Consider the following 24,982-nt stretch of genomic DNA (forward strand, 5'->3'; position numbering starts at 1 on the left):
GTAGAGGTGGCGAAGGCTGAACAAGAGGCATATGACGACATGTACTCCAGGTTGGATCCGAAAGAAGGAGAAAACAGGTTGGCCAGACAGACGGATAGAGATGGGAAGGATGTGCAGCAAGTAGAGGTAATCAAGGATAGCAAAGGAAATATGTTGACTGGTGCAAGTAGTGTGCTAAGTAGATGGAAAGAGTACTTTGAGAAGTTAATGAATGAATAAAATGGGAGAGCGCGTCTCAGCGTTTTTCACTACGAGGCTGATTAACAGATTTCAAATACTTGCTAGATAATTGCATTGCTCAGGTGCAAGCCATTTTTTGTTTCACGAAAAGACTTTCATGTCCTGTGCAGTTGCATCGTCATATTCAGCATGTCATAATTAACAGAAAATACCAAATGGACTCAAGTAATGCTGATACATGTTGTTGACGAAAAGCTATTGAGGCTGGCAGAAGTCATGAGAAGTTATTTGTAAGTACAGTATATACAGTAGGTGAAGGATGAATGGGGAAAAGGTACCGGTAGTTCATTGAATTCTTGTTTTTTTTTTTTTTACCTTCTTTTTCTCTCTCTTAGGAATGGCAACATATAAGAATGGCCTCATCATTATTTTCCTCGTGGTAACACTCTGTATTCTGGAAACAGGAAACATCGTCAAATTGTCAAATCTGGTGTCACCGGTAAGTTCACTGTGTTTCTGTTGTCCATTTTATGACATAGACCAGTGATTCTCGATGTGTGGCAGTTGCGGTGACAAAATAATCATTGCATACTGTGAGCACTGCACATTTTAATTAGATTTAACTTGAGCTCAATACCTTTGCTCTTAGTGTTTAAGAATGGTGTGTTGAAATGGTTTGTTTGAAAACATGTAATGTGTACTTGTATTATTATTTGAGGTTTATTTTTCAATATTTTGGAGCGGTCTTAATGTAAAAACTGTGCATACAACCACATTTACAACCACATTTCTGTGTTTAGGAATAAAGTCTCTTTTTTGATGAACACTTGGGCCCAGTTTGCTACTGTACTGCATTTTAATGTTGAGCTAATTCAGGGGTGTCAAACTAATTTTTCTCACCGCCCACATCATAGTTATGACTTATGACCCATATATGTAAATAAAAGATTACCCCATCTACTGAGATAACATACAGTATACTCAACACATTGATGAATAGCCAGTTTTTAAATCAGAAGACTATGAAAACAAGTTTTTCATACATTCATTTACATTTCTAGGCGGATTCGTCACCAAAAAATGCTTCCAAGTATCTCAGTGGTATTACACAAGAACACAATGAGCAATTTTGGTTTGCGTTTGCATGTCAAATAAAAGGATGTGGCAGGTTTGATCTGGCACCCGGGCCACTAGTTTGACACCTTTTTAGGCTTTGTATAAAAGTTTGAGAATCACTAACATAGATGACACAATTAAAATGTTTTTTTTTTTCATTTTTTAAACATATTCAGGTACGCTCCAGAGAACAACACAACAGTAGGGAGAAACGGGCTGGTGAGTGAGAATAATTGTGCAGAAATTTTTTGGGGGAAATACAGCAGTCCAAACACAATCCGTTCCAGAATGAAATTTCCCACTTGTTACCCATCTATCCATTCCCAAGCAGCTCATCTCATAAGGGTCACAAGAGAAACAAACCCTATCCCAGCTAACTTTGGGCCAAAGGTAGGCTACACACTGAGATGATGCCAGTCAGTCGCAGGGTACTTATCAACACCATCACCGAGCCGGACACGATCCCAGGCTATCCGCACCGAAGTCAGGCGTGTGTACTACTACACCATCAGTTTGTTGTGATTACATCAATATTTCCCCAAGATGCCTTGCTGAACTGTCGTTTTACTGTGGTGGAAGGGATGTGTAACTAAATTATCTGGGATTTTAAGACCCTGACATGGTCACGCATGGCGAACAGATCCTTAGTGAGGGAACAGACAAAGCATATCTCAGAAAGCTCGATGAAGAACAGTACTTTTGGAATTAATTTTCCTTTGCCTGAATGTAAGTCTCTCTGCCCCCTCTTGAGCCAGGCATAGTGGTGGGACTTCGTGGAGTGTACCAGGTGGCTGATCCCCAGCTATAGAAGCTTGCTTTAGGTACATGCAATGACACCTCTTTGGCAAGGATGGACATTGAACTGGTGGATTAAGTCAAGAAGTTCCAACAACAACTGTGGCTGAAGATACAAGTTGAATTCGTTCTGTGACCATACTCTTATTTCTAAAGGTCCACAGACACATAAAACATAATTTTTAGTATGGTTTTGATGAAGAAAAAGTCAGCTGGAATGGACCCATCCGTTTTTTCACCACACATCAAGATCTTGTCGTATGTGGATCTTTGCATCTCCTCCCATGAAAATCCTCTCGAGGCATTTGCGTTGAAGAACAACCAGGAAGTGACATTTTCTGCAGATACCCACACAGCAGGGTTCGTGTGTTTATACCTCTTTTACTGGCAGGAAGCCACAACCAAGGCGCATATAGACAAATGACCATTTGCTTATACATTCACATCTAGGCTATAACAACTTGAAATTGAAAGACTTCATTTTGCACAAACATTAGAAATGTGAGTACTCAACACCACTGTACCTAATGTATTGTCCCAAGAAAATCAATGTTAATTGGTGATGGCTGGACATTGTTTCATCTGCTGCCTCCACCTGTCGGTGGGAGGTTGAAAGCGCACTCGTTACACAAAATCTGGACAGGTGGTCACTGTTGTTTGTGCTCATGCACCAATTCGTGGATCAGCTTTGCGGTTGTGTCATCGTACTTGTCAATCGGGTGAAGAGAGTGGCGGGGCTGTGTGATGAAACATAAGAATAGATCATACTAACCTAAGTAAACTACACAAAAATCATTACAAAAAGAATAAAAAAAGAAATACACCATCATTAAATTGTTCTTGATTGTGTGTAATTTCTGAGATCATTAATTTTTTCTCCTATAGATCTGCCTGGCCAGTATGAGTATGACGTGTCCATTGAGTTTAATGTGACAAGTATCGAGACAGTGGACCATCTTCGCAGCCTGTTGGACAACATTAGCTTTCCTCTGTCTATGGGTCCAACAGCCAATTTGTTAGACACTGATATCACCACAGGTAGGCACTTAAATGGAATCATGCCATGTTTTTGAATGTTTGAATGGAAAAGAAGGCCAACACCCACATTGTGATCAAAGCAGGGTCATGCAGTTTGTCTGCTTGGCATGTATAGCAAACCCCAAAAAATATTTATTAAAAAAAACAGGCTCATTCTATATATAACAATGAATCTTCGGTCCTCCATGGAATCTGTTTACTTTGTTTAAAGAAATACCCAAAACAACAATGTCAGACAAAGATCAGACAAAGAGATTATCACAGTTTTATGTTTCAGAACACACTGGGCCAGTGCTGTGCCTAGTCACGTCAAGTCAGGTTTTTCTGGTTATTTCTATTGTGAAAGGTGGCTGTTGTGATTATAACTAGTGAGAGGAATGTTCTTTCTAATACATGTGTAATTACAATTACAAATGCATGTATCTTCTTCTTTTTCTACAGCGTGTAATCTTTTCCATCTAAGCCTATCTTCCTCTCTAACAGTCCTCATGTCCTCCCTCACAACATCCATCAACCTTTTATTTGGTCTTCCTTTCGCTCTTTTGCCTGGCAGCTCCATCCTCAGCACCCTTTTACCAATATACTCACCCTCTCGCCTCTGGACATGTCCAAACCATCGAAGTCTGCTCTCTCTAAACTTGTCTCCAAAACATCCAATTTTGGCTGTCCCTCTCATGAGCTCATTTCCAATCCCATCCAACCTGCTCAGTCCGAGCGAGAACCTCAACATCTTAATTTCTGCCATCTCCAGTTCTGCTTCCTGTTGTTTCTTCAGTGTCATCGTCTCTATTCCGTACATCATGGCCGGCCTCACCACTGTTTTATAAACTTTGCCATCCATCATAGCGGAGACTCGTCACATAGAAAACCAGACACCTTCCGCCAACTCTTCCACCCCACTTGGACCTGTTTCTTCACTTCCTTAACACACTCACAATTGACCCGTCCGTGGATATTGCGCAATCCGCGTCACTGACCAGATCAGAGGCCAGAGATCTGCATAGACCAAAGCCCGTTTTTGCTCCCGCCATTTTCTCTGACAACATTGAATGGTCCAGTATAGGTTTAGTTAGCGTTTTATCGCGTATTTGGGTTATTTAACAAAAATATGGTGAAGAGGTGTAGTCACGGACTTTGTAATAGTGACGACAGGTATCCTGAAAGGCTAGTTGGTGGAGTTCGATTCGTACCCTTTCCAAAACCGAAGACCAAGTACGAAAAATGCCTTCGATGGATCAAACTTTGTGGAAGACCGCATCATCAACTAAATCCATCTAATATCAACCGGAACACATATGTTTGCACGAAGGTATGCCCTATATTTGATTTTCAATAGATGTCTCGTATAAATGAATTCGAAGTTCTTCGCTAGCATAACACTGCTGCGTGTGAACGATTGCCACACTTATTCTTTGTTGAGCGATATTTAGCGATGATCGGACTGCACAAACGTATTGATTTCTTGCTTACTCGCGGCCAGAAGCTTAACCACACGGTGTTTGCACGAAGATATGCCCTAAATTTGATTTTTAATACACGTCTCGTATAAATGAATGAGACGTTCTGCGCTGGCATAACATTGCTACGTGCGAACGATTGACACACTTATTCTTTGTTGAGCGATATTTAGCGATGATCGGACTGCACAAACTTATTGATTTCTTGCTGGCTCGCGGCCGAAGCTTAACCAGACTGTGTTTGCACGAAGATATGCCCTAAATTTGATTTTTAATACACGTCTCGTATAAATGAATGAGACGTTCTGCGCTAGCATAACATTGCTACGTGCGAACGATTGCCACACTTATTCTTTGTTGAGCGATATTTAGCGATGATCGGACTGCACAAACGTATTGATTTCTTGCTGGCTCGCGGCCGAAGCTTAACCAGACTGTGTTTGCACGAAGATATGCCCTAAATTTGATTTTTAATACACGTCTCGTATAAATGAATGAGACGTTCTGCGTTAGCATAACATTGCTACGTGCGAACGATTGCCACACTTATTTTTTGTTGAGCGATATTTAGCGATGATCGGACTGCACAAACGTTTGATTTCTTGCTGGCTCGCGGCCAGAAGCTTAACCAGACTGTGTTTGCACGAAGATATGCCCTCAATTTGATTTTTAATACACGTCTCGTATAAATGAATGAGACGTTCTGCGCTAGCATAACATTGCTACGTGCGAACGATTGCCACACTTATTCTTTGTTGAGCGATATTAGCGATGATCGGACTGCACAAACGTATTGATTTCTTGCTGGCTCGCGGCCGAAGCTTAACCAGACTGTGTTTGCACGAAGATATGCCCTAAATTTGATTTTTAATACACGTCTCGTATAAATGAATGAGACGTTCTGCGTTAGCATAACATTGCTACGTGCGAACGATTGCCACACTTATTTTTTGTTGAGCGATATTTAGCGATGATCGGACTGCACAAACGTATTGATTTCTTGCTGGCTCGCGGCCAGAAGCTTAACCAGACGGTGTTTGCACGAAGATATGCCCTAAATTTGATTTTTAATACACGTCTCGTATAAATGAATGAGACGTTCTCCGCTGGCATAACACTGCTACGTCTGAACGATTGCCACACTTATTCTTTGTTGAGCGATATCTAGCGATGATCGGACTGCACAAACGTATTGATTTCTTGCTGGCTCGCGGCCGAAGCTTAACCAGACTGTGTTTGCACGAAGATATGCCCTAAATTTGATTTTTAACACACGTCTCGTATAAATGAATGAGACGTTCTACGCTAGCATAACATTGCTACGTGTGAATGATTGAATGAAATCAGAAGCATGGCGTCGCTCTCAGTTAAGAATGTATTGTATTGTATTTGCCATTTTTACTGTTTGTCTTACGTGAGCGCACGTGGCGTGATGTCACTTCAGGAGGCGTGGTTAAGTGCCCTGTACGGAGGGGTCAATTGCGCTGTATTGTTGACCCCAAGTATTGGAAGTCGTCCACCCTCGCTATCTCTTCTCCCTGGATCTTCACTCGTACCCCTCTGGCCCTCTCATTCATGCACATATATTCTGTTTTACTTTATGTAATCTTCATTCCTCTCCTTTCCAGCGGGTGCCTCCATCTTTCTAATTGTTCCTCCGCCTGCTCCCTGCTTTCACTGCAGATACAAACATACAAATATACAAATGCAAATATATGTATAGGTCACTAAAATAAATAAAGAGTGAATTACAAAATTGTTATTGGACAATGATATGGTAAAAACTCACGATAACATAAAATGAGAGGGACCACTGCATGACACATGTGGGTGTGAAGAGAGTGAAAAAAAGTAAATGAATCCAAGGTTGAAAGGAGTTTGTTGCATAGGCAAAATACATTAAGAAGCTCCAAAATTGCATTGCTCAATAGATAATATCAAAATCAGAATCAGCTCTATTGGCCAATTTTGTCAACAACACAAGCAATCTATCTCCGGTAGTTGGAGCCACCCTAGTACGACACATTCAGAGTATAACACCAGACAGTCAATTAAAAGCAAACTTTTTTTTTTTTTTAACTCACAGTTTCGCAAAGGATGCAGTCTTCTTGCGTTTAGAGCAATTACAATGCCTATTGGAGCGATAGTCCAGTAGAATGACCATTGTGCGAAGGGAGTCAAGACTTCTACACTTCTTGTATTGCAGTTTAAAGGGACTTGTCGTTCGATAGTCTGGGACCACGTCAGTTGTGCAAAATGTTGCAGGTACTACTCAGTCATTGTTGCGATAATTTTTATTTCTGGCATCACAGAAAATGTCTGCACTCCTTGTCACCTCTCATTTCGCTTCCGCCTCCTTGTTATGGTTATTATGCACAGCGTGCTAGTGGCCACCTACTGTACCTTTTAATTGTGGAATTTAAAGACCCCAAATCATCCATTGGAATTTATTTTTTTTATCAATCACTTTGTGTGTGCTGAGTTCATCTTTTTGCATGTACTCCTCCAGAACCTACAAAATGAAATGTGCAGCAATTACAGCAATGCAAAAAACAAAAAAACAAAAAAACCCTCCTAATGTATAGTTCTCTGTTTTACTGGTTTTAATCTTGAGCAGACCCAAGAATTTTAATGAATCTCCTACAAGGGTTTTGAGTTCAACATGTGTCATGTGCATAGACCCTGAGGTTATAAATTTTGTTCACATTCTTTGTGCTCACTTCCTGATTAGTTTGCTATGCCAACGTGAGCAACTTCCAGTGCCGATGTGAGGATGGCTTTTTTTGGACATATGACAACTGTGAGACATATCAAGCCTGTGATGAGATCGTTGATGATACTTGCACATGTATCAACAATATTCCCCTCAAAGGGCAGTATTGCCTTCCAAAGACAGGTGATACAGTCTATTTTGATCATTTTGTGGAAATTCATCTTCTTCTGAAAGCACTATACTTTTATATTATGAAATATACTCTGCTCCTCCCTCGTTGTATTGCAGTTAGTTGTAGGAATTTTTTCAGGTACTACATGTTGACTTATTTTCTCTGATAATGGCAGACAGTTATTAAATGTGTGAATGCTACACTAAGAGACATATATTCAGAGGAGAAGTGGCGATCCCCCCCGACAATTCTTCCAAGTATGCAAACTGCAAGGGAAGGGCAATGTTGTGATGGTATCTCCTCAAACTGCCCAAGTTGCATGAATCAAATAACTATGATGTCATTCTTATGCCGAGGGATTTTACAGTAATTGACCAAAATTTCCAATGAATTATGGAATTTTGGTTGACGTCACATCGGTTGTACTTTGGATGCAAAGCATCCAGCATCCAGCATGCATTGCAACATAAAATGTTGAATGTTGCTGTTATAAAGACATTAACCCTTCATGTTGATAAATGATAAGGATTAATGTAACATTTATCACATGTAAATGTTACCCGTTGGTTATTACAGGTCTGTCTTATTTAACTCTTGCATTACATTTACAGTATGTTGCATTTTGTTTTCCTAAAACACTGACTGAGGTTTATGGTCAATAAGGTGACATCTCTATCACAAAACAATGTTCAACCAAGTCATTTGCTAACATAAAGTATACAATATATTCTTTCCAAATGAATTCTGTGTGCTTAAAATGTTCATCCTCACTGGTATAGCAGTTTGAAAAATGTTTTTCTGTTGCTTTGGGAAAACGGTCTTGGCTTAAGAGCACAAAGGATTTTGAAGTGCTTATTTAGAGATAACCTCCATCCAGCTATTTTCTGATTTATCCTCACAAGGCTAGCAGGATTGCTGGAGCAAATCCCAGCTGTCATTGGGCAGCAGGTGGGAGACACCCTAAACTGGATGCCAGCCAATCACAGGGCATATGGAGACAGACAACAGTCACACTCACAATCACACCTCGGGAAAATTTATAATCTCCAATTAATACATTTTTTGGGGATTTGGGAGGAAACCGGAGTCCCCAGAGAAAACCCACACAGTAACTGTATGAACTTTAGCTTTTCATAACTTTTACTCTGTTAACCAATACAAACTATACAGCCTAGGCTTCAAAACAATTGAAATACAGAGCTATTACAGCTGGAGTGAAAAATTAATGATTTATTCGATGCAAAATGATTTTTTTCCCCACTCACAGCTATACTTTTGTCTTGCTCATGTGCCTTTCGACAATTTGTTATTGTGCCATGCTCCCATTGAATGTCTCCCAACAGCATCTCCATTTGTTTATGAAAACGTCATCTCTATCGAGTTGATAACCACAGATATGAGTGTAGTGAACCTACTGAGGACCAGCCTGAGAAATACTACTTATCCCATATATTTCAACAGCTACTCAAAGGTCTCTGCCATCAACATAACTACAGGTAAATAAAACATGTCATTTTTGAAGTACCAATCCATTTAAGTGTGTGATACATGACTTTTGTAATAAAGATAAGACTATTGAATTACAACAATACCATGCTGTTACCATGCACAGTCATTAAACTGACAATATTGCTTAATACTAAACACGGTATTTTACTTTATATAAGGTGAATTTCTTTTAACTATTGCAAGGGACAGGTCAAAAGGTAACTAAAATACCCTTAAAGTCTTTGCACGCGATGGTTTGATCATGTCCCACCTGAGAACAATGCTTTTATGAATTTATATAGTATACTCTATAGTCATTCTCACACTTTCACCAATAAAATAAAAACATTACCTGAAGATGCATCTCACTAGTAAGTGGTGCTTATTTATTTTTTTATTTATATGGTTGAAAAATAATGTGGATAATTAAACTGTGCTGCTTCTGTGTTGGTAGCCCCTGATTTGAGAAGGAAGGGAGGTAACCATCATTTTCTTCTCATTATAGTTTGCAGTCCAAGCAGTGATGGTTTCCAGTGCAAATGTGAGGATCACTACAGTTGGCCATTTAACCAGTGTTTGCTGCATGGATCGTGTAACAGCATCACTAATGACACATGCGGATGCATCAATGCCATTCCTTCTGGTGGACAATATTGCCAATCTGTCGATCAACACAGTAAGACATTTTGAAACAATGACATTGGTTGTAACACACAAACAATTGTCGGTAAGCTGAAAACAATCCCACGGGCAATGACAGTGAGACCTGGAAGGGAGTGATTAGAAATAACGCCCCCTCTCCTCCCTCTGATCAAGTGAGGACTATTGTTTGTGAGCAGGCAACTGCCTGAAGGCTAGTTTTGCATGTGTGCAATGAGGATGTGCGTATTTTCTGTCTACAACCTGGTGTGACCTGTAATGAATAGTGTGGATAGAAAGAAAGGTGGAAAAAGTTACATTGGCTTGCTGCAGCACACTTTACATTTTCTTGAGCACCGACGCACAATCACACTTAAACTTATGCAGTGTTCTGTTATTGGAGTTCTGTGGTTGTCACAGACAATCCACATCATGTTCAGACATAGATGTGTCCACATGTCCACTTGGCTCCAGTAGGCTCTAAACCGCAGTCTTATGATCAACTTTGTGGTCATGTTGTTGTCGGATTTGCAGGTGCATGCTCTGGTGAAGAGTGGAGCTAGCAACCAATCACCACCTCGTGGTCAGTTGACTGCAATGGTGGTGGAAGATGCTGGTACAACATAGCAGACCCTACCGTATTGGGAGGATCTCATGAAAATGTCTCTCCGAATCCCCTATCAGAAGACGTTTCTGCTACCACTTTCAGCAGAGCTATTCCCACGTCCTGGGGTAGGACAATGAGTCTGAGTTAACCATGTTCTCCGCTTCCATTGTTGAGGCGGCTGACGGGGGCTTTGGTCATAAGGTGGTCAGTGCCTGTCTCCGAACCCATTGGAGGACACCAGTGCTAAGGGACGCCGTAAAGCTAAAAAAAAGAGATCTAATTGGATGCCAGTTAATTATCCATCCATTTACAAAGTACGACAGTATGATGTCCTCATTTTTCAAATAAAGTTAAATCGAATGATGCAGTTGTTCACTTCTCTCACCCTATTTGGGCTTTTTGGCCAATGGGACTCTGCAGGAAGCTGATAGTTATCTGCTGAGCAACCAGACCGCAGGTTAAGTGTGGCTGAGGCAAAAACACTGATGTGGGAGGAATTTGGTGAAGCCATGGAAAACAACTATTGAATGGCTACAAGGAAATTCTGGTCCACATTCCAGAGTTTGGGGACGGGAAAACACTGCACCATCAACACTATGTATACTGATGATGGGGCACTGTTCTCCTCACTTTGAGATATTGTGAGTCGGTGGAGAGGGTATTTAGGTGTGTCCCTCACGGATTCCTCTGGAAGGTACTCCACGAGCATAGGGGACAGGGCTATTGAGTCCGTGTACTGCATTGTCGGCAGTCAATTGAACACTTTTCCAATGAGGGCTGAACTTTGACACGGGTGCTCTTTGTCAAGGATTCTCTTCATTCCCTCCATTGACAGAATTTCTAGGCAAACTGTGATTTCGGCTCTCACTTGAGGTGTTCATGGGCAACTTTTAAGTGACCAGGATGAAGAGAGCACTTTAAAATCTGAGACCCTAGATCTCAGTTTCCTCTCCAGGTCGTGGAAGAGATCCTGTCACAAATTGAGGAGTTAAATTATCTCGGGGTCTTGTGAGGGAAGAATGGAGCAGGAGATCGAGAGGCTTCTTGGTGGAATGTCTGCAGTGGTGCGGACTTGATATTGGTCTGTCAGGCTGAAGAAGAAGAATGGTCACGAGCTGTGGGTCATAACCGAAAGAAGATCTCGGATACAAGTGGCCGAAACGAGTTTACACCTCAGGCTGTCTGAGCTCTCCCTTAGAGATCGGTTGAGACGCTTGGTGAACCAAGACACTTCACGTTGGGAGGAAGCCCAGGGGAGGGCGTATAGGACACGCTGGACAGACTACATCTCTTGCTGGGCTTTGGGACGCATCGGTATCTGCTTGGAAAGCTGGATGAAGTGCCTGGGGAGAGAAAATTCTGGGTTTCCCTGCTTAAGATGCTGCCCCCGCATCCCAGTCTCAGATACGCAGATGTAAATTGAATGGATGGAATTTGCAAATGTGTCGGTACAATGTTTATCTACGTAATTTGCATAATATTAACTTCTGACTTCACATATGATCCCGTTACAACACCTTCACCAACAGCAACGTGTAACTAGACAATTTTTATTCAAACGAATGTGAAACAAGTGATATTGGAGACAAGGATTGTTGACTTTGTTTTCCCTCCAGTGCCTTCATTTGATCATGAATACCTCTTCTCCATTGAGCTCCACACAACAGACTTGAGTTTGATAACCCAACTCAGGAGAGTTCTGAATAACAGCTTTTATCCCATATACATCAACAGCTACACAAAAATATCTGGTGTCAACATAACTACGGGTAAATATATATATTTTTTGGTGGGGGGGACAATCAGTCATATGAAATAAATGAGCTCTATTCTTTACATGAAGGTACAGACTGTTGAATGACAATGACCATATTAAATACTGTTAATAAGTACAGTTATAAAAAAGTGAATATATCGCATAATATGAGCCAGTGTAATGAACAGTACAATACTTTATTCATGGTAGATTGTTTGAGATTATCAACTAGTTAGTGGTAGTAGTTGGCAAGTCTACTTCACAGTTGTGCTGTCCCAGCTTCAAATTCCGATTCAGCCCCTCGTGTGTCTCACGATATTTTGCCTTTTTCCCATGTTCCAAAAACACCCATCTTAGCTTTATTGAGGGCTTGAAATAGGTTTGAAAATGTAAATGGTTGTTCATCTATATGTGCCCACCTCTTGTCCAGCCAACAGGATCGGCTCTGTTTCAACCTTATTTAAAAAATAAGGACATCATAGTACTTTGTAAATGGATGGATCCTTAATCGGCATCCAAATGGCCCTTAATGTCGAATACCTCTTTGTCTTTGTGAGAAACTAAATAATAATAATAATCATTTGAATATAAGAAATTGGTGTAGAGGATATGAAGGTAATTGTTCACTTCTCTATTATTTTTAGTTTGCAGTCCAAGCAGTGATGGTTTCCAATGCATTTGTGAGGATCAGTATCGTTGGTCATGTGACCAGTGTTTCCTGCATGGATCGTGTGACAACATCACAAATGACACATGTGGCTGCATCAATGCCCTTCCCTCTGTTTTACAATATTGCCAACCTATCAATCGACACAGTAAGATGTTTTTAACCAATGCTGTACAATAGTACGACACAAACAGTTGACATTTGAGTTGAAATGTATTAGTACGTTTTTGTTGTTGTTTCTTACATAATTAGCATGATGTAATTTTTTCTCCTTCTAACTTACAGACTTTACTGTTTGTTCTGTTACAACGTCTCCAACAACAACAAGTAAGTCACTTGACATTTCTTACAATTGGTGTTGGAGAAAAAGACTTTTGATTGTGTTTTCCCTACAGCTTCTCCATTCAATCATGAATACCTCATCTCTATTGAGCTCAACACCACAGACACCAGTGTGATTACCATTCTAAGGAACCTTCTGAAAAACACCACTTATCCCTTAGACTTCAACAGACGTGCAAAAATCTTAGATATCAACTTAACTACAGGTAAATGTAAATATCTTTGGGGTTCAATCAATATTTTACACTGCAATACATTTATCTGTACTCCGCTAAAACTATGCAATGACAATGATGAAAAGTAGTAAACATGCACAGTAATAAAAGTTACTTTATCATGCAATATGAAGAAACTTTCTATGAACAAGTTTAAAGTTTAAAAGTTCAAACTCTGGTCCGCGGACCATCCAGTTTTCATTGGCCCACGTCAACTTCTTCAAATACAGTACACTACTGTATATAACTGAATATGGCCTGCAAACCAGTGGAATGGTGGCGCAGATTTAAAGCACACAGTGGACTCACTATTCTGAGGACCCGGGTTCTATCCCGGCCCACCTGTGTGGAATTCGCATGTTCTCTCCGTGCCTGTGTAGGTTTTTTCCGGGCACTCCGGTTTCTTCCCAAATCCCAAAAACATCAGAATCAGAAATCCTTCCATTCCTTGACCTCGTGTAAAAACCTTTACTGTGAGTCAGCAGAAATGGCAGCACTGAAGAAACACAAGCCGTGAAGATTTCAGTGGGGACTGAAAAATTTCTTCAAAGTCAACAGAAAGTGTATCTGTTTGGTCTGCAAAGAAGATATGGTTATGAAAGAGTATAATATACGTCAGCATTATATCAGACTTACACATAATACATACAGTACATCGGTGCCGAAACATCACAGAAAGTCAAGGAAATGGCAGCCAGCCTGCAAGCTCAACAGCAGTGCGATGCTAACAAAGCACAGGAGAACACCACAACAGCAACCTGTGAAGTCGTGAAACTTATTGCACAGCACGGCAAACCATTCTCAGACGGAGGTTTTATAAAGCAGTGCCTCATTAAAATCAGGGAACTACAGTAATGTGCCTGGAAAAAGTGCAGGATTTCAACAACATGAGCTTATCCAGGAATACAGTGGTGAGGAGATTCGAGGACATGTACAGAGGACCTGATTGATATGATAAGCCCCCCCTCCCCCAACAAAATAAAAAAAAGGCACAACGACTGGGAGAGATATGTTTGCAGCGGTGTCAGCTGTGGTCATTGATGGTGTGCGCTCAGGTAAATAAGAGTCTCAAGAACCAAACTTTTTCCAGACATGTCAGCGATCCTTCAATTCGGACAGCATCACTGCTCCCAGAGAGTGCATAGTCACATTATAGGCCAGTTAGAAAGGCATGGAACACAAAGTAAAAATCCATCCATCCATTTTCTTTGCTGCTTATCCTCACGAGGGTTGCGGGGAGTGCTGGAGCCTATCTCAGCTGTCAACAGGCAGGAGGCGAGGTACCCCCTGAACTGGTTGTCAACCAATTTCAGGCCACATAGAGACAAACAACCACACTCACAATCACACCTAGGTTGTTGCATGTTTTTGGGATGTGGGAGGAAAGCGCCCGGAGAAAACCCACGCAGGTACGGGGTGAACATGCAAACTCCACACAGGTGGGGCGGGGATCGAACCAGGGTCCCCACAACTGAGCCGCCGTGCCGCCACACAAAGTAAAATTTAATTCCATTTGTTGATTACTGTATTCCGTATTCCTTGACAAAAATAATTAAAAACAATAATCATAAAAAACAATTGTGAAAAAAATTCAACGATATTACTGGACGGCATGATAGATTTATACATATGTCAATTATCAATGATCTATTCATTGACATAGGGAAGTTTGAAACCTCTAATGTGCAGCCTGGCCCTTTATTTATTGGTCTGCATTTGGCCCTCTATAAGTTTGGACACCCCTGCTTTAAAGGAATATACTGTACCTTTCAATGTCATAGTTCAAAATCTTGACCTGAGTTAGCAAAACCATATTGACCATGTGATATTTGAATTCAACACTGTGTAAAATAAGGAAATACATCTTGGGCAAAAAAATAGTTGTTTACCAGCATAATTGACTTTTAACATGACAAATGATTGGGATAGAGGACATGAAGGTAATTCTTATCCCCATATTACTTTTAGTTTGCAGTGCAAGCAGTGACGCTTTCCAGTGCATATGTGAGGCTCAGTATCGCTGGTCATGTGACCAGTGTTTCCTGCATGGATCATGTGACAACATCACAAATGACACATGTGGATGCATCAACGCCATTCCTTCTGGTGGACAATATTGCCAATCTGTCGATCAACACAGTAAGACATCTTGAAGTAATAATGAAGTATTACACAAAGAGTTGACATTTAGGGTTTTTTTTTTTTTACAAAATTAGCATCATATTAACTTTTCCCCTTCTTCCTGACAGACTTTACAGCTTGTCCTGTTACAACAACATCTCCAACAACAACATGTAAGTGTCAACATTTGTTGAAAACCATGGAAAAGAATTTGCTTTCAAGATAAATTATTGACGCTATTATTGTCGCAGCTGGTCCAGCCATTCATGAATACCTCATCTCTGTTGAGCTGAGCACCACAGATATGAGCATGATAAACCTACTGAGGAACATTCTAAGAAACACCAGCTATCCCATATACATCAACAGCTACTCAAAAATCTTTGAGATCAACATAACTACAGGTAAATAAAAATGTCTTTCTGAAGGGAGCAAACAATATTTTACCTACCGACAGCCCCATATACTTTGTAACATTAATATTATAATGAAAATTACATACAGTGAAGAAAATAAGTATTTGAACACCCTGCTATATCACAAATTTGCCCACTTAGAAATCATGGAGTGGTCTGAAATTTTCATCGTAGCTGCATGTCCACTGTGAGAGAGATAATCTAAAAAGAAAAATCCAGAAATCACAATGTGTGATTTTTTAATGATTTATTTGTGTGATACAGCTACCAATAAGTATTTGAACACCTGTCTATCAGCTATAATTCTGACCCTCAAAGACCTGTTACTCCGCCTTTAAAAGCCACCTCTACTCCATGTGTTATCCTAAATCAGATGCACTCGTGTGAAGTCATTAGCTCCATAAAGACACCTGTCCACCCAATACAATCAGTAAGACTCAAACTTGTAACATGCCCAAGACCAAAGAGCTCTCCAAAGACACCAGAAACAAAATTGTACAACTCCACACGGCTGGAAAGGGCCATGGAGAAATTGCCAAACAGCTTGGAGCAATCATTAGAAAATGGAAGCAGGTAAACATGACAGTAAATCTCAATCGGAGTGGAGCCTCTTGCAAGATATCACCTCGTGGGGTCTCAATGATCCTTAGAATGGTGAGGAATCAGCCCAGGACTATACGACAGGATTTGGTCAATGACCTGAAAAGAGCTTGAACCACTGTTGGTAATGCACTAAGACGTCAAGGTTTGAAATCATGCATGGTACGGAAGGTTTTATATATATATTACCAATACTGATTGGACCAGCAGGATTTGAGTAAGTGTCCTAACATGGCACAAGGCAGAAAAATACTGGGTTCGCTGATCAAGAATTTAATTACTTAATTGCTTTTGACTTCCATTGATCTGTCGCACTTGCCCGACGGAAGGAGCTGGAATAGCTGGTGGCCAGGATGTGGAGGATCCGAAAGGATCCTGTCTGCTATGGACCTAGTTCGTGTTGCGTGAAAGTCGTCAATATAGGGTAGCATGTTGCCAACAATCCGTTCAGCGGTTTTGTTTGTCCATTGCATTGTGGCGGCCCCAAACCAGACTGTCATGGAGGTACACAGTACTGATTGGATAACCGCTGTGTAGAACAGTCTCAACAGCTCTTGTGACAGGCCGTGCTTCCTGATAAGACACAAAAAGTACATCCTTTGCTGGGGGGTTTTGAGGATGGATTTGATGTTCATCTCTATTTCAGGTCCAATGAGACCGTAATTCCCAGGAACTTGAAGTCTCGACGGTTGACACAAAACCATTGGACAGTGTCCGGGGTAGCTGTGGTGAGGATGCCTCCTGAAAGTCCACCATCATCTCCACAGTCTTTAGAGTGTTCAACGCCATGTTGTGTTGACTACATTAAAGCCCCTTCCTGTCTATACGCAGACGCATCGACGTCTTTGAACAGGCCGATGACCGTGGTGTCATTTGTGAACTTCAGTAGTTTGACAGTCGGATGCTACGAGGTACAGTCGTCCGTGTAGAGCGAGAAGAGCAGAGGGGGGAGGACACAACCTTAGTGTGCCCGGTGCTGATAGTGCGCGTGGATGAGATGGGGTCCCCCCGGCCTCACCTGCTGTGTCCTGCCCGTCGGGGAATTGTAGATTCACCGGCAGATGGCAGGTGAGATGGTAAGCTGGAGAAGTTTGAAGGAGAGGAGTTCAGAGAGGATTTTGTTAAACGCAGAGCTGAAGTCCACAAACAGGATCCTCGCATAGGTACCCTCACTGTCAAGATGTTCAAGGATGAAGTGCAGACCCATGTTGACGGCATCATCCACAGACCTGTTAGCTCCATTGGCAAACTGCAGTGGGTCGGGTTGGGGATCTGTGACGCTCTTGAGGTGGTCCAGCACAAGGCGTTCAAAGGATTTCATGACCACAGATGTCAAGGCAACAGCCCTGTAGTCATTAAGACCTGAGACTGCTGTTTTTTTGGGGACCGGTATAATGGTGGAGCATTTGAAGTAGGTTGGTACTTCACACAGTGGTAGAGACCTATTGAAGGTCTTTATGAAGACAGGAGCAAGTTGATCTGCAGACTTTGAGGCAGGATGGGGACAGAAGGTCTGGGCCCAGCGCTTTATTGATCTTTTGTTGTTTAAAGATGTCTTTAACGTCGCTTTCATGGATGTTGTAGTGGAAATGTGGTGCGGCTTGGTGGGTGTTTAGTGGGGAAGTGTCTATTTCAAATCTGCAGTAAAAGCGCTTTAGGTCGGCGGCTAGCCTGCTCTTGTTTTCTACTGCGGGAGAACGTCGCTTGTAGTTAGTGAGCAATTGTAATCCGTGCCAAACTGATTTGGAGTCATTAGCGCTGAGATGTTTTTGCAGTTTAACTGGATAGTCCCTCTATGCAATGATAATTTCTTTAGTCAGCCAGTTTCTAGTGCGATTGTAAAGGACCCTGTCCCTACTACGATATGCAATCTCTTGAGCCTGGAGGAGATGTGTAAGTCTGGCTGAAAACCACAGCTTGTTGTTATCGAATGTGCGAAAAGTTTTTGTTGGTACACATAACTCTTCACAGAAACTGACATATGCGGTAACAATATCCGTGAATTCATCTAGGCGGCGCGTCAAATTTTCAAAGGCACTCCAGTCTGTGCAGTCAAAGCATCTTTTTTAAGTTCTAATTTTGCCTTGTTGGTCCACCTTTTAACAGCTTTTACTAAAGGCTTTGCACATATACAGTAAGTGCTTGCCTGTATGTAGGTATTAAGTACAGCAAGCAGTGATCAGAGGAGCCAATGGGTGGGCGGGGGTTTGCACAATATGCGTTTTTAATGAATGTGTAACAATGGTCTAGAGTTTTATTTGTCCTTGTTGGACATTTCATGTCCTACTTGTATTTAGGGAGTTCGTGGTTAGGTTTAGCTGTGTTAAAATCTCTTAGGATAATTAGCGATGAATCTGGCTGTTTTTTCTCAATCTCGTTTATCTGCTTGGCGATAACAGCGCTGTGTTCATGCTAGCTTGAGGCGGAATGTAAACACCGACAAGAATGTAAGATGTGAACTCACGTGGTGAATCAAACGGCTTACAGTTCAAAAACAGCAACTCTAAAAGTGGGCTGCAATGCGTGCTGAGTTTAACTTTTTCCGCCAATCCAGCGTGCGCAGATTCATACATATATTTTCTCCCAGCTGTCAAAGTTTTCCTCCTCCTCTGTCCCCCATCATGCTTTATGCTTGTCACTCACCTTTCCCTTCGCATAGTAACCCAACGCCAAAGGTAAATGAACATAACTTTTTTTTATTATTATTTACATTATGTACTTTGGGGGGGGGCGATCACAGGTCTTGAAACGGATTGAGCTTTTTACATGTAAAATGCGCTTCTACGTAGAAAAAAAAATCATGTTACGAAACCAATTCCAGAACAAATTAATTTTGTAAGTAGCTGTACCACTGTATTATTTTTACCTCTTCAGTTTCAGTTTTTACACTCATTTCTACGGATTTTGTGCTCTCGTTTTATTGATAGCGACCTGACGCCTTTGTTATAGCAATGAAAATTGTAAACATGGGGGATGAAAAATTGTCAAGGGGGGGGTCTGAAATAATACACCCCACCCACGTCATGATGTTGCACATTCTCTATACAGTTTGAAAACCACTACACCAATTTAAATGAACAAAAAATAATTTCATGTTTTGTCATATTTATCAGGCACTGTTGAGCTAAACTTTTATATTTCAGCATACTTGTTTCTTGAGAAATTTCCGTGGAATATATATATATATATATATATATATATATATATATATATATATATTTGGTAGTTTTGACTGACGTATACCCACGTAAAGAATTTGTACTTTTTTTTAATTCTTCAGGCTGTAGTTCATAGAAAAGGTGACTATTTACTCAGTTCTTGAGGAATAATTTCGGTGTAAAGTTTTCACTAGTATTTTTTGGAGGCATACGATATACTTGATTCATATTGTCAAGTAACAGTACTTTTACTTGAGGACAGTGTTCAATCATCCTCGATTGCTACTCTTATGTTTAACATTTTTGCTTATCAGTTCATCCTGTGTGGTATTTCTTGTGCTTGTTTTTATTGTATTTTCGCACTGAGGTGCTCCAGGTAAGGGCCCCGGTTGTAGTCAGAACTGGAGCACACATAACATCGGCAACCACAGCTAATCTGCTAGTACATGTTGGATTGAGAAATACGGGTACAATTGTTTACTGACATTAATGTTTAATGTATTAAGTGATTGACCATGGTCTGATCTGGGATCATTAGTGGAGCACAAGCAAAACCTTCTGGTGGTTGAAAGCTAAAGCAATACTAATATTTAGTGTATTAAATTTCAAGGTTTAGGTTTTAGCCCAAAGACACATTTTGGATCAATATCCATAGTTGGTGATCCGTTTTCCCATTCCAAAAAGGTGCAAAAGCCATGGCTTATACATATATTTTTATAATAATGGATCCAAAACAGAACAGATTCAAATACACGTTGAGATCCTGGCTATTATATCAATATATCCAACACAAAGTACATTTATTTCCCCAAAAAAAACCCAAATATTCAGTTTACAGAATTGGATTCTGCATCTACGAAAACTGGAAAAAAACAAGATGGTCCAGGAGTGCAGTTCTTTGGAACGGGGTTCAAATCCCGGCACGGCCTGTGTTGAGTGTGCATGTTCTCCCCGTGCCCGCGTGGGTTTTTTCTGGACACTCCGGTTTCCTCTCTTATCCCAAAAACATGCCTTCATTGGAAAGTCTAAATTGCCCATAAGTGTGATTGTAATTGTGACTGTCTCCATGTGCCCTGCAACTGGCCGGCAACCAGTTCAATGTGTCCCCTGCCCCGAGATAGCTCGGATAGGCTACAGCACTTCCACGACTCGTGTGGCTTAGCGGCTCACAAAATGGATGGATCGATGGAAAAAAATGAATAAAGTAGCACATATTTTTATGAGTCATAACTGAGAACGTATTGTGATGTATAGCATACATGCAAATAATTGACCCTATGTTGAAATTTGCTTTTGAATTCAAAATGGGCCATTTTGGTTTGCTCAGTGTTCCTGGGGGGTTGGTGTAGGGTTACCGTTATCATTTGCTGTTTCATACTCCTTGAACATTGGGAGCCAGATCCATTCCACACAGATAATTGTGAAAATTACTCCACGGTGGACTAAAATGTGAGCGCATCAACCTGACGTTGCCCCTGTGCGTTCTGGACCTGCTTTGGAAAAGCTGCCAATGATGGGCCCTGCAGTTATTTTAAGTGTACTGAGTCATTCCATTCAGGCCTTCGAAATGATTTGTTCACTGAATCATTTAGTTCTTTTCCACAAAATCATTCAAATGTTTTCGTTCCGTTAACTCATTCAATCCCAGCCATTTTTCAAAAAAGATAACCTCCCTCACTCCCAGCCATTTTTCTGATCCTTCAAAGCTCACAGCATTGTGACATGTGCTTGAGGAACAAAAATAAGTGAACAATCTTCGCTTTGAGCTCTTTAGACTTCCAAATTGCCTAGTTAAAAATGAATAGGGAACTCAGCAGGTGCATAAGTATATCCTGAGATGTTTGTCAACTTTTTATCACACATATTGAAAAGGATTTCACAACATTCCCATGTACCTATAGGCCAGTAGTCTTTAGCACCAGTTATGAGAACGTTTAAGGTAAAATTTTTTAATTTTCAGATAGATGTTACATTAAACAGATCAATGCTGCAGCCATCAAGAAATACATTTCAAACATAGACAGCAAACACACTATCACCGACACTACCATTCTGGTCGCTGTTACTTATGTCAGACAGGTAATGATTCTCACTTTGGTGGCCCTTGGCGCTCGCGTTGTGGCCCAAGGCGTCGTCCAGGTGGCCCTTGGCGCTCGCGTTGTGGCCCAAGGCGTCGTCCAGGTGGCCCTTGGCGCTCGCGTTGTGGCCCAAGGCGTCGTCCAGGTGGCCCTTGGCGCTCGCGTTGTGGCTCGGGCAGTCATGGCTCAAGACGTCGTGCAGGTGGCCCTTGGCGCTTATGTTGTGGCTCAAGGCATAGTCCAGGCGGCCCTTAGTGCTCACGTTGTGGCTCAAGGAGTCGTCCTGTTGGCCCTTGGTGCTCAGGTTTTGGCTCAAGGCTTCATCCAGATAGCCCTTGGCTCTCACGTTATGGCTCACATTGTCACTTTTTTGGTTGTAGCTCACTTCGTCATGTTGAATTTGTTCACCACCTTGACAAAGGGGAAGAAAGGAGAAAAATCATTAGTCACCACTCAAAACTAGATTCAAATACTAATATGTAGTCCATTTAATTTATACTCAAACTGATTGAACGTTCCAAGTGTATATTGTGATAATGTCCAACAGTTTATATAATTTTTAAAAAAAAAATTGTTTCCAATATAAAAAGGTACAATAATTGACATGGTCTTCACCACTAAACAAAGGAAAACATTACTGCATGTTAAAAATTGAGACAATGTGAAAGATGTGAATTATTTTTATATACACTTGATTGGCCCACAGAACTTTAGAATTAAATTCATTAGTTTCCTAAAATGTGCAACGGCATGGCTCTCATTGCACGCACACGTACTGTAGCTCAATTAAAGACTCTAAAAATAGTGTTTCAAAAGATAAACCACAATTTTCCCACCTTTATGTTACTTCAGAAAAGAATCCCAAGACTGACAAAGTTCCATTAAGTCAGGTAAAAAATGTCTTTGTCAAGCAAATAAAGTAAGTCTTAAGATCTCAAAAAGGTTTCAACCAAAGATACCTAGGATAGCATCCAGCACACCCACAACCTAGATGATGAGCAGGACAGAAAATGGCCTGATGGAATAAATTTTCCCACCTGTGGACATACCTTGTTTTACCCCAGGTGGAAAACAAAGGCCTGCAACACAAACATATTTTAGCATGTAGAGATGCATTCTGCTTGCAATACAAATATGGGTCAAGAAATGATGAAAACCTTTATCCTGCAAGACAGTATTCAGCAAAACAACCACAACCCAAAAATGAGCCATCGCTTCAGTGTCAGTTGTGAAGGGGCCTGACTCAAGGAGCTTTTATAGCAGATGACAACAGATCACACCAGGTGCCCATTGGCTCTAATGAGTACTAGCTATTATGACCCAACATAAAAAAATAAAATAAAAATCGACCCAAATGGTGCAGATGAAAATACACGTTAAGCTCCTGCCTATTATATGAATTTATCCAACTCAAAGTATATTTATTGAAAAATATACAGATTTATATTTTGAAAGAATTGGATTCTGCATTCATGAAAACTACAAAAAACTGAGGCAGTACGGTGGAGCAATTCTGAGGACGGGGTTCAAATCACGGCCCCACCTGTGTGGACTTTGCATGTTCTCCCCATGCCCGCGCGGGTTTATTCTGGGCACTCCGGTTTCCTCCCAGATCCCAAAAACATGCATTCATTGGAGACTCTAAATTGCCCCTAACCATGATTGTAATTGTGAGTGACTGTTGCCTGTCCCCATGTGCCCTGCGATTGGCTGGCAACCAGTCAAGGGTGTACCCCGCCTCCTGCCTCATGACAGTTGGGATAGTTTCCAGCACTCCCATGACCCTTGTGAGGATAAGCGGCTCAGGAAATGGATGGTTGGCTGGAAAATTTGAACAAAGTATCACATATTTTTGTGAGTCATGATTATAGTTGAGAAAGCATTGTGATGTATCGCATACTTGCAATTTAGCCGCCTTCTGGTGAAATTTGCTGTTTTGAATTTGAAATTGGCCATTCATATCCCCTTGGGTTTCTTAGAGGATGGGGATGGGGTTGTCGTTGCCGTCATCATTTGCTGTTTCATACTACTCGAAGTTTGGGAGCTACATCCATTCCAAACGTCCACACACAGATATATAATTGTGAATAGTTCTCCATGGTGGACTAATATGTGAGTGCATTGCCCTGAGGTTCCACCTGTGCATTCCGGACCTGCTTTGAAAAAGTTATTCATGATGGGTACTGCAGTTATTTTGACTTACCAAGGGGCAATTTAGTGTACAATCAATGTTGTGTGTTTTTGGGATGTGGGAGGAAACAGGTGTGCCAGGAGAAAACCCACGCAGGCACGGGGAGAACATGTAAACTCCACACAGGCGGGTCTGGGATCAAACCTTCAACCTCAGAACTGTGAGGGCAACACTTTTCAGCTGCGCCACCATTCCGCCCTCATTCAAATCAGTCCTTTAGAAAGATTTGTTCAAAAGATTTGTTCACTGAACCATTATATTCTTTTCCACAAAATCGTTCAGATGCGCCCTTGTTCAGTTAACTCATTCAATCCCAGCCATTTTTCAAAAGATAACCTCCCTCACTCCCTGCCATTTTAGATAATTTTGACCGATTCTTCAAGGCACACAGAATATTGTGTTCAGTGGCGATATAGACATCAAATGAAAGATCAGACACTCATCTTCCAAACAAAAAACCCGTAAGGCCGATGTGCTCACATATTAGTCCATCGTGGAGTAATATTCACAATATATCTGTTTGTGGATGTGTCGAAAGAACCTCACTGCCAATGTTCAAGGAGTATGAAACAGCAAATGATGACAGCAACGGCAACCCCACCCCCAGGCCCCAGGAAAACTAAACGGATCGAAATGGCCCATTTTGAATTCAAAACAGCAAATTTCACCAAAAGGCAACTGATTTGCAGGTATGCTATACATCAAGATAATTTCTCAACACTAATCACGACTCCTAAAAGTAAGTGCTACTTTTTTTCAGTTTTTTCCAGTTATTGTGAATGCAGAATCCATTATTTAAAAAGGAAAATCATTTTCTGTGCTGCTTCTCATCACTTAGGTTGTGGGTTTGCTGGAGCCTATCTTAACTATCTGTGGTTGAAACCTCTTTATGATCTTAAGACTTGTTTTATTTGCTACAGATGTGCTTAACAAAGAAATTTTACCTGAGTTAATGAAACTTTGTCGGTCTTGGGAGTCATTTCTGAAGCAACATAAAGGTGAGAAAATTGGGGTATTTGTTTTGTACTCTATTTTTATAGCCTTTAATTGCGCCACGGTATCTGTGTGAGGGAAATGAGAGCCTTGTTTTTTTTTTTTTTCTCCCCCCACATTTTTTAGGGAGGGGACAAAAGACTGTGGGAGAATAGAAGGCAAGGCGAATTTTCCCTTTGAAATTAATGTTAATGCCGTTAATCCGTTCCAGACCCGGTTAGCCACCCTAACCCTAAACCG

At 41.1% G+C, this 24,982-nt stretch overlaps 2 protein-coding genes across 5 annotated transcripts in view; one reads left to right on the plus strand and one right to left on the minus strand.

Annotated features, from left to right (window-relative positions):
- The first annotated feature begins 3,071 nt into the window (after positions 1 to 3,071).
- Positions 3,072 to 24,982, plus strand: part of LOC133496245 (adhesion G protein-coupled receptor F5-like) — a 60,718-nt gene continuing 38,807 nt past the window's right edge. Inside the window, exons 1-11 of one of the 3 annotated variants that reach the window (XM_061811578.1) lie at positions 3,072 to 3,129; positions 7,318 to 7,482; positions 8,815 to 8,967; positions 9,465 to 9,635; positions 11,822 to 11,974; positions 12,606 to 12,776; positions 12,914 to 12,955; positions 13,024 to 13,176; positions 15,154 to 15,324; positions 15,435 to 15,479; positions 15,558 to 15,710. In XM_061811578.1, the coding sequence (XP_061667562.1) occupies positions 3,087 to 3,129; positions 7,318 to 7,482; positions 8,815 to 8,967; positions 9,465 to 9,635; positions 11,822 to 11,974; positions 12,606 to 12,776; positions 12,914 to 12,955; positions 13,024 to 13,176; positions 15,154 to 15,324; positions 15,435 to 15,479; positions 15,558 to 15,710 (1,420 nt within the window). In that variant the 5' untranslated portion in view covers positions 3,072 to 3,086. Of the gene's footprint in view, positions 3,130 to 4,076; positions 4,439 to 7,317; positions 7,483 to 8,814; positions 8,968 to 9,464; positions 9,636 to 11,821; positions 11,975 to 12,605; positions 12,777 to 12,913; positions 12,956 to 13,023; positions 13,177 to 15,153; positions 15,325 to 15,434; positions 15,480 to 15,557; positions 15,711 to 24,982 lie in introns of those variants that run through there. The other 2 variants (XM_061811579.1, XM_061811580.1) reach the window with 2 other exon arrangements.
- LOC133496249 (autotransporter adhesin BpaC-like) lies at positions 21,410 to 22,842 on the minus strand. Of its 2 annotated transcripts, none has more exons than XM_061811589.1 (3): positions 22,716 to 22,842; positions 22,608 to 22,637; positions 21,410 to 21,969 (listed from the first exon to the last, which is right to left on the minus strand). In XM_061811589.1, exons 1-3 carry the CDS (start codon positions 22,768 to 22,770, stop codon positions 21,491 to 21,493), a joined length of 564 nt encoding a protein of 187 aa, XP_061667573.1. In that variant the 5' UTR covers positions 22,771 to 22,842; the 3' UTR covers positions 21,410 to 21,490. The 2 variants fall into 2 exon arrangements, with proteins under 2 accessions (XP_061667573.1, XP_061667572.1); XM_061811588.1 differs by having other exon boundaries at positions 22,596 to 22,637.

Source organism: Syngnathoides biaculeatus, chromosome 23 (assembly GCF_019802595.1).
Source record: "Syngnathoides biaculeatus isolate LvHL_M chromosome 23, ASM1980259v1, whole genome shotgun sequence".
Lineage (NCBI taxonomy): Eukaryota > Metazoa > Chordata > Actinopteri > Syngnathiformes > Syngnathidae > Syngnathoides > Syngnathoides biaculeatus.

Excerpts from the sequence above, each read along its gene's own strand:
- LOC133496249 (XM_061811588.1), bottom strand. The coding sequence starts at position 22,770 with ATGGCTCATTTTTGGGTTGTGGTTGTTTTGCTGAATACTGTCTTGCAG. Across the intron at positions 22,638-22,715 it reads TACTGTCTTGCAGGATAAAG|GCCTTTGTTTTCCACCTGGG; the intron begins GTTTTCATCATT and ends TTTGTGTTGCAG. Across the intron at positions 21,970-22,595 it reads AAAACAAGGTATGTCCACAG|GTGGTGAACAAATTCAACAT; the intron begins GTGGGAAAATTT and ends CCCTTTGTCAAG.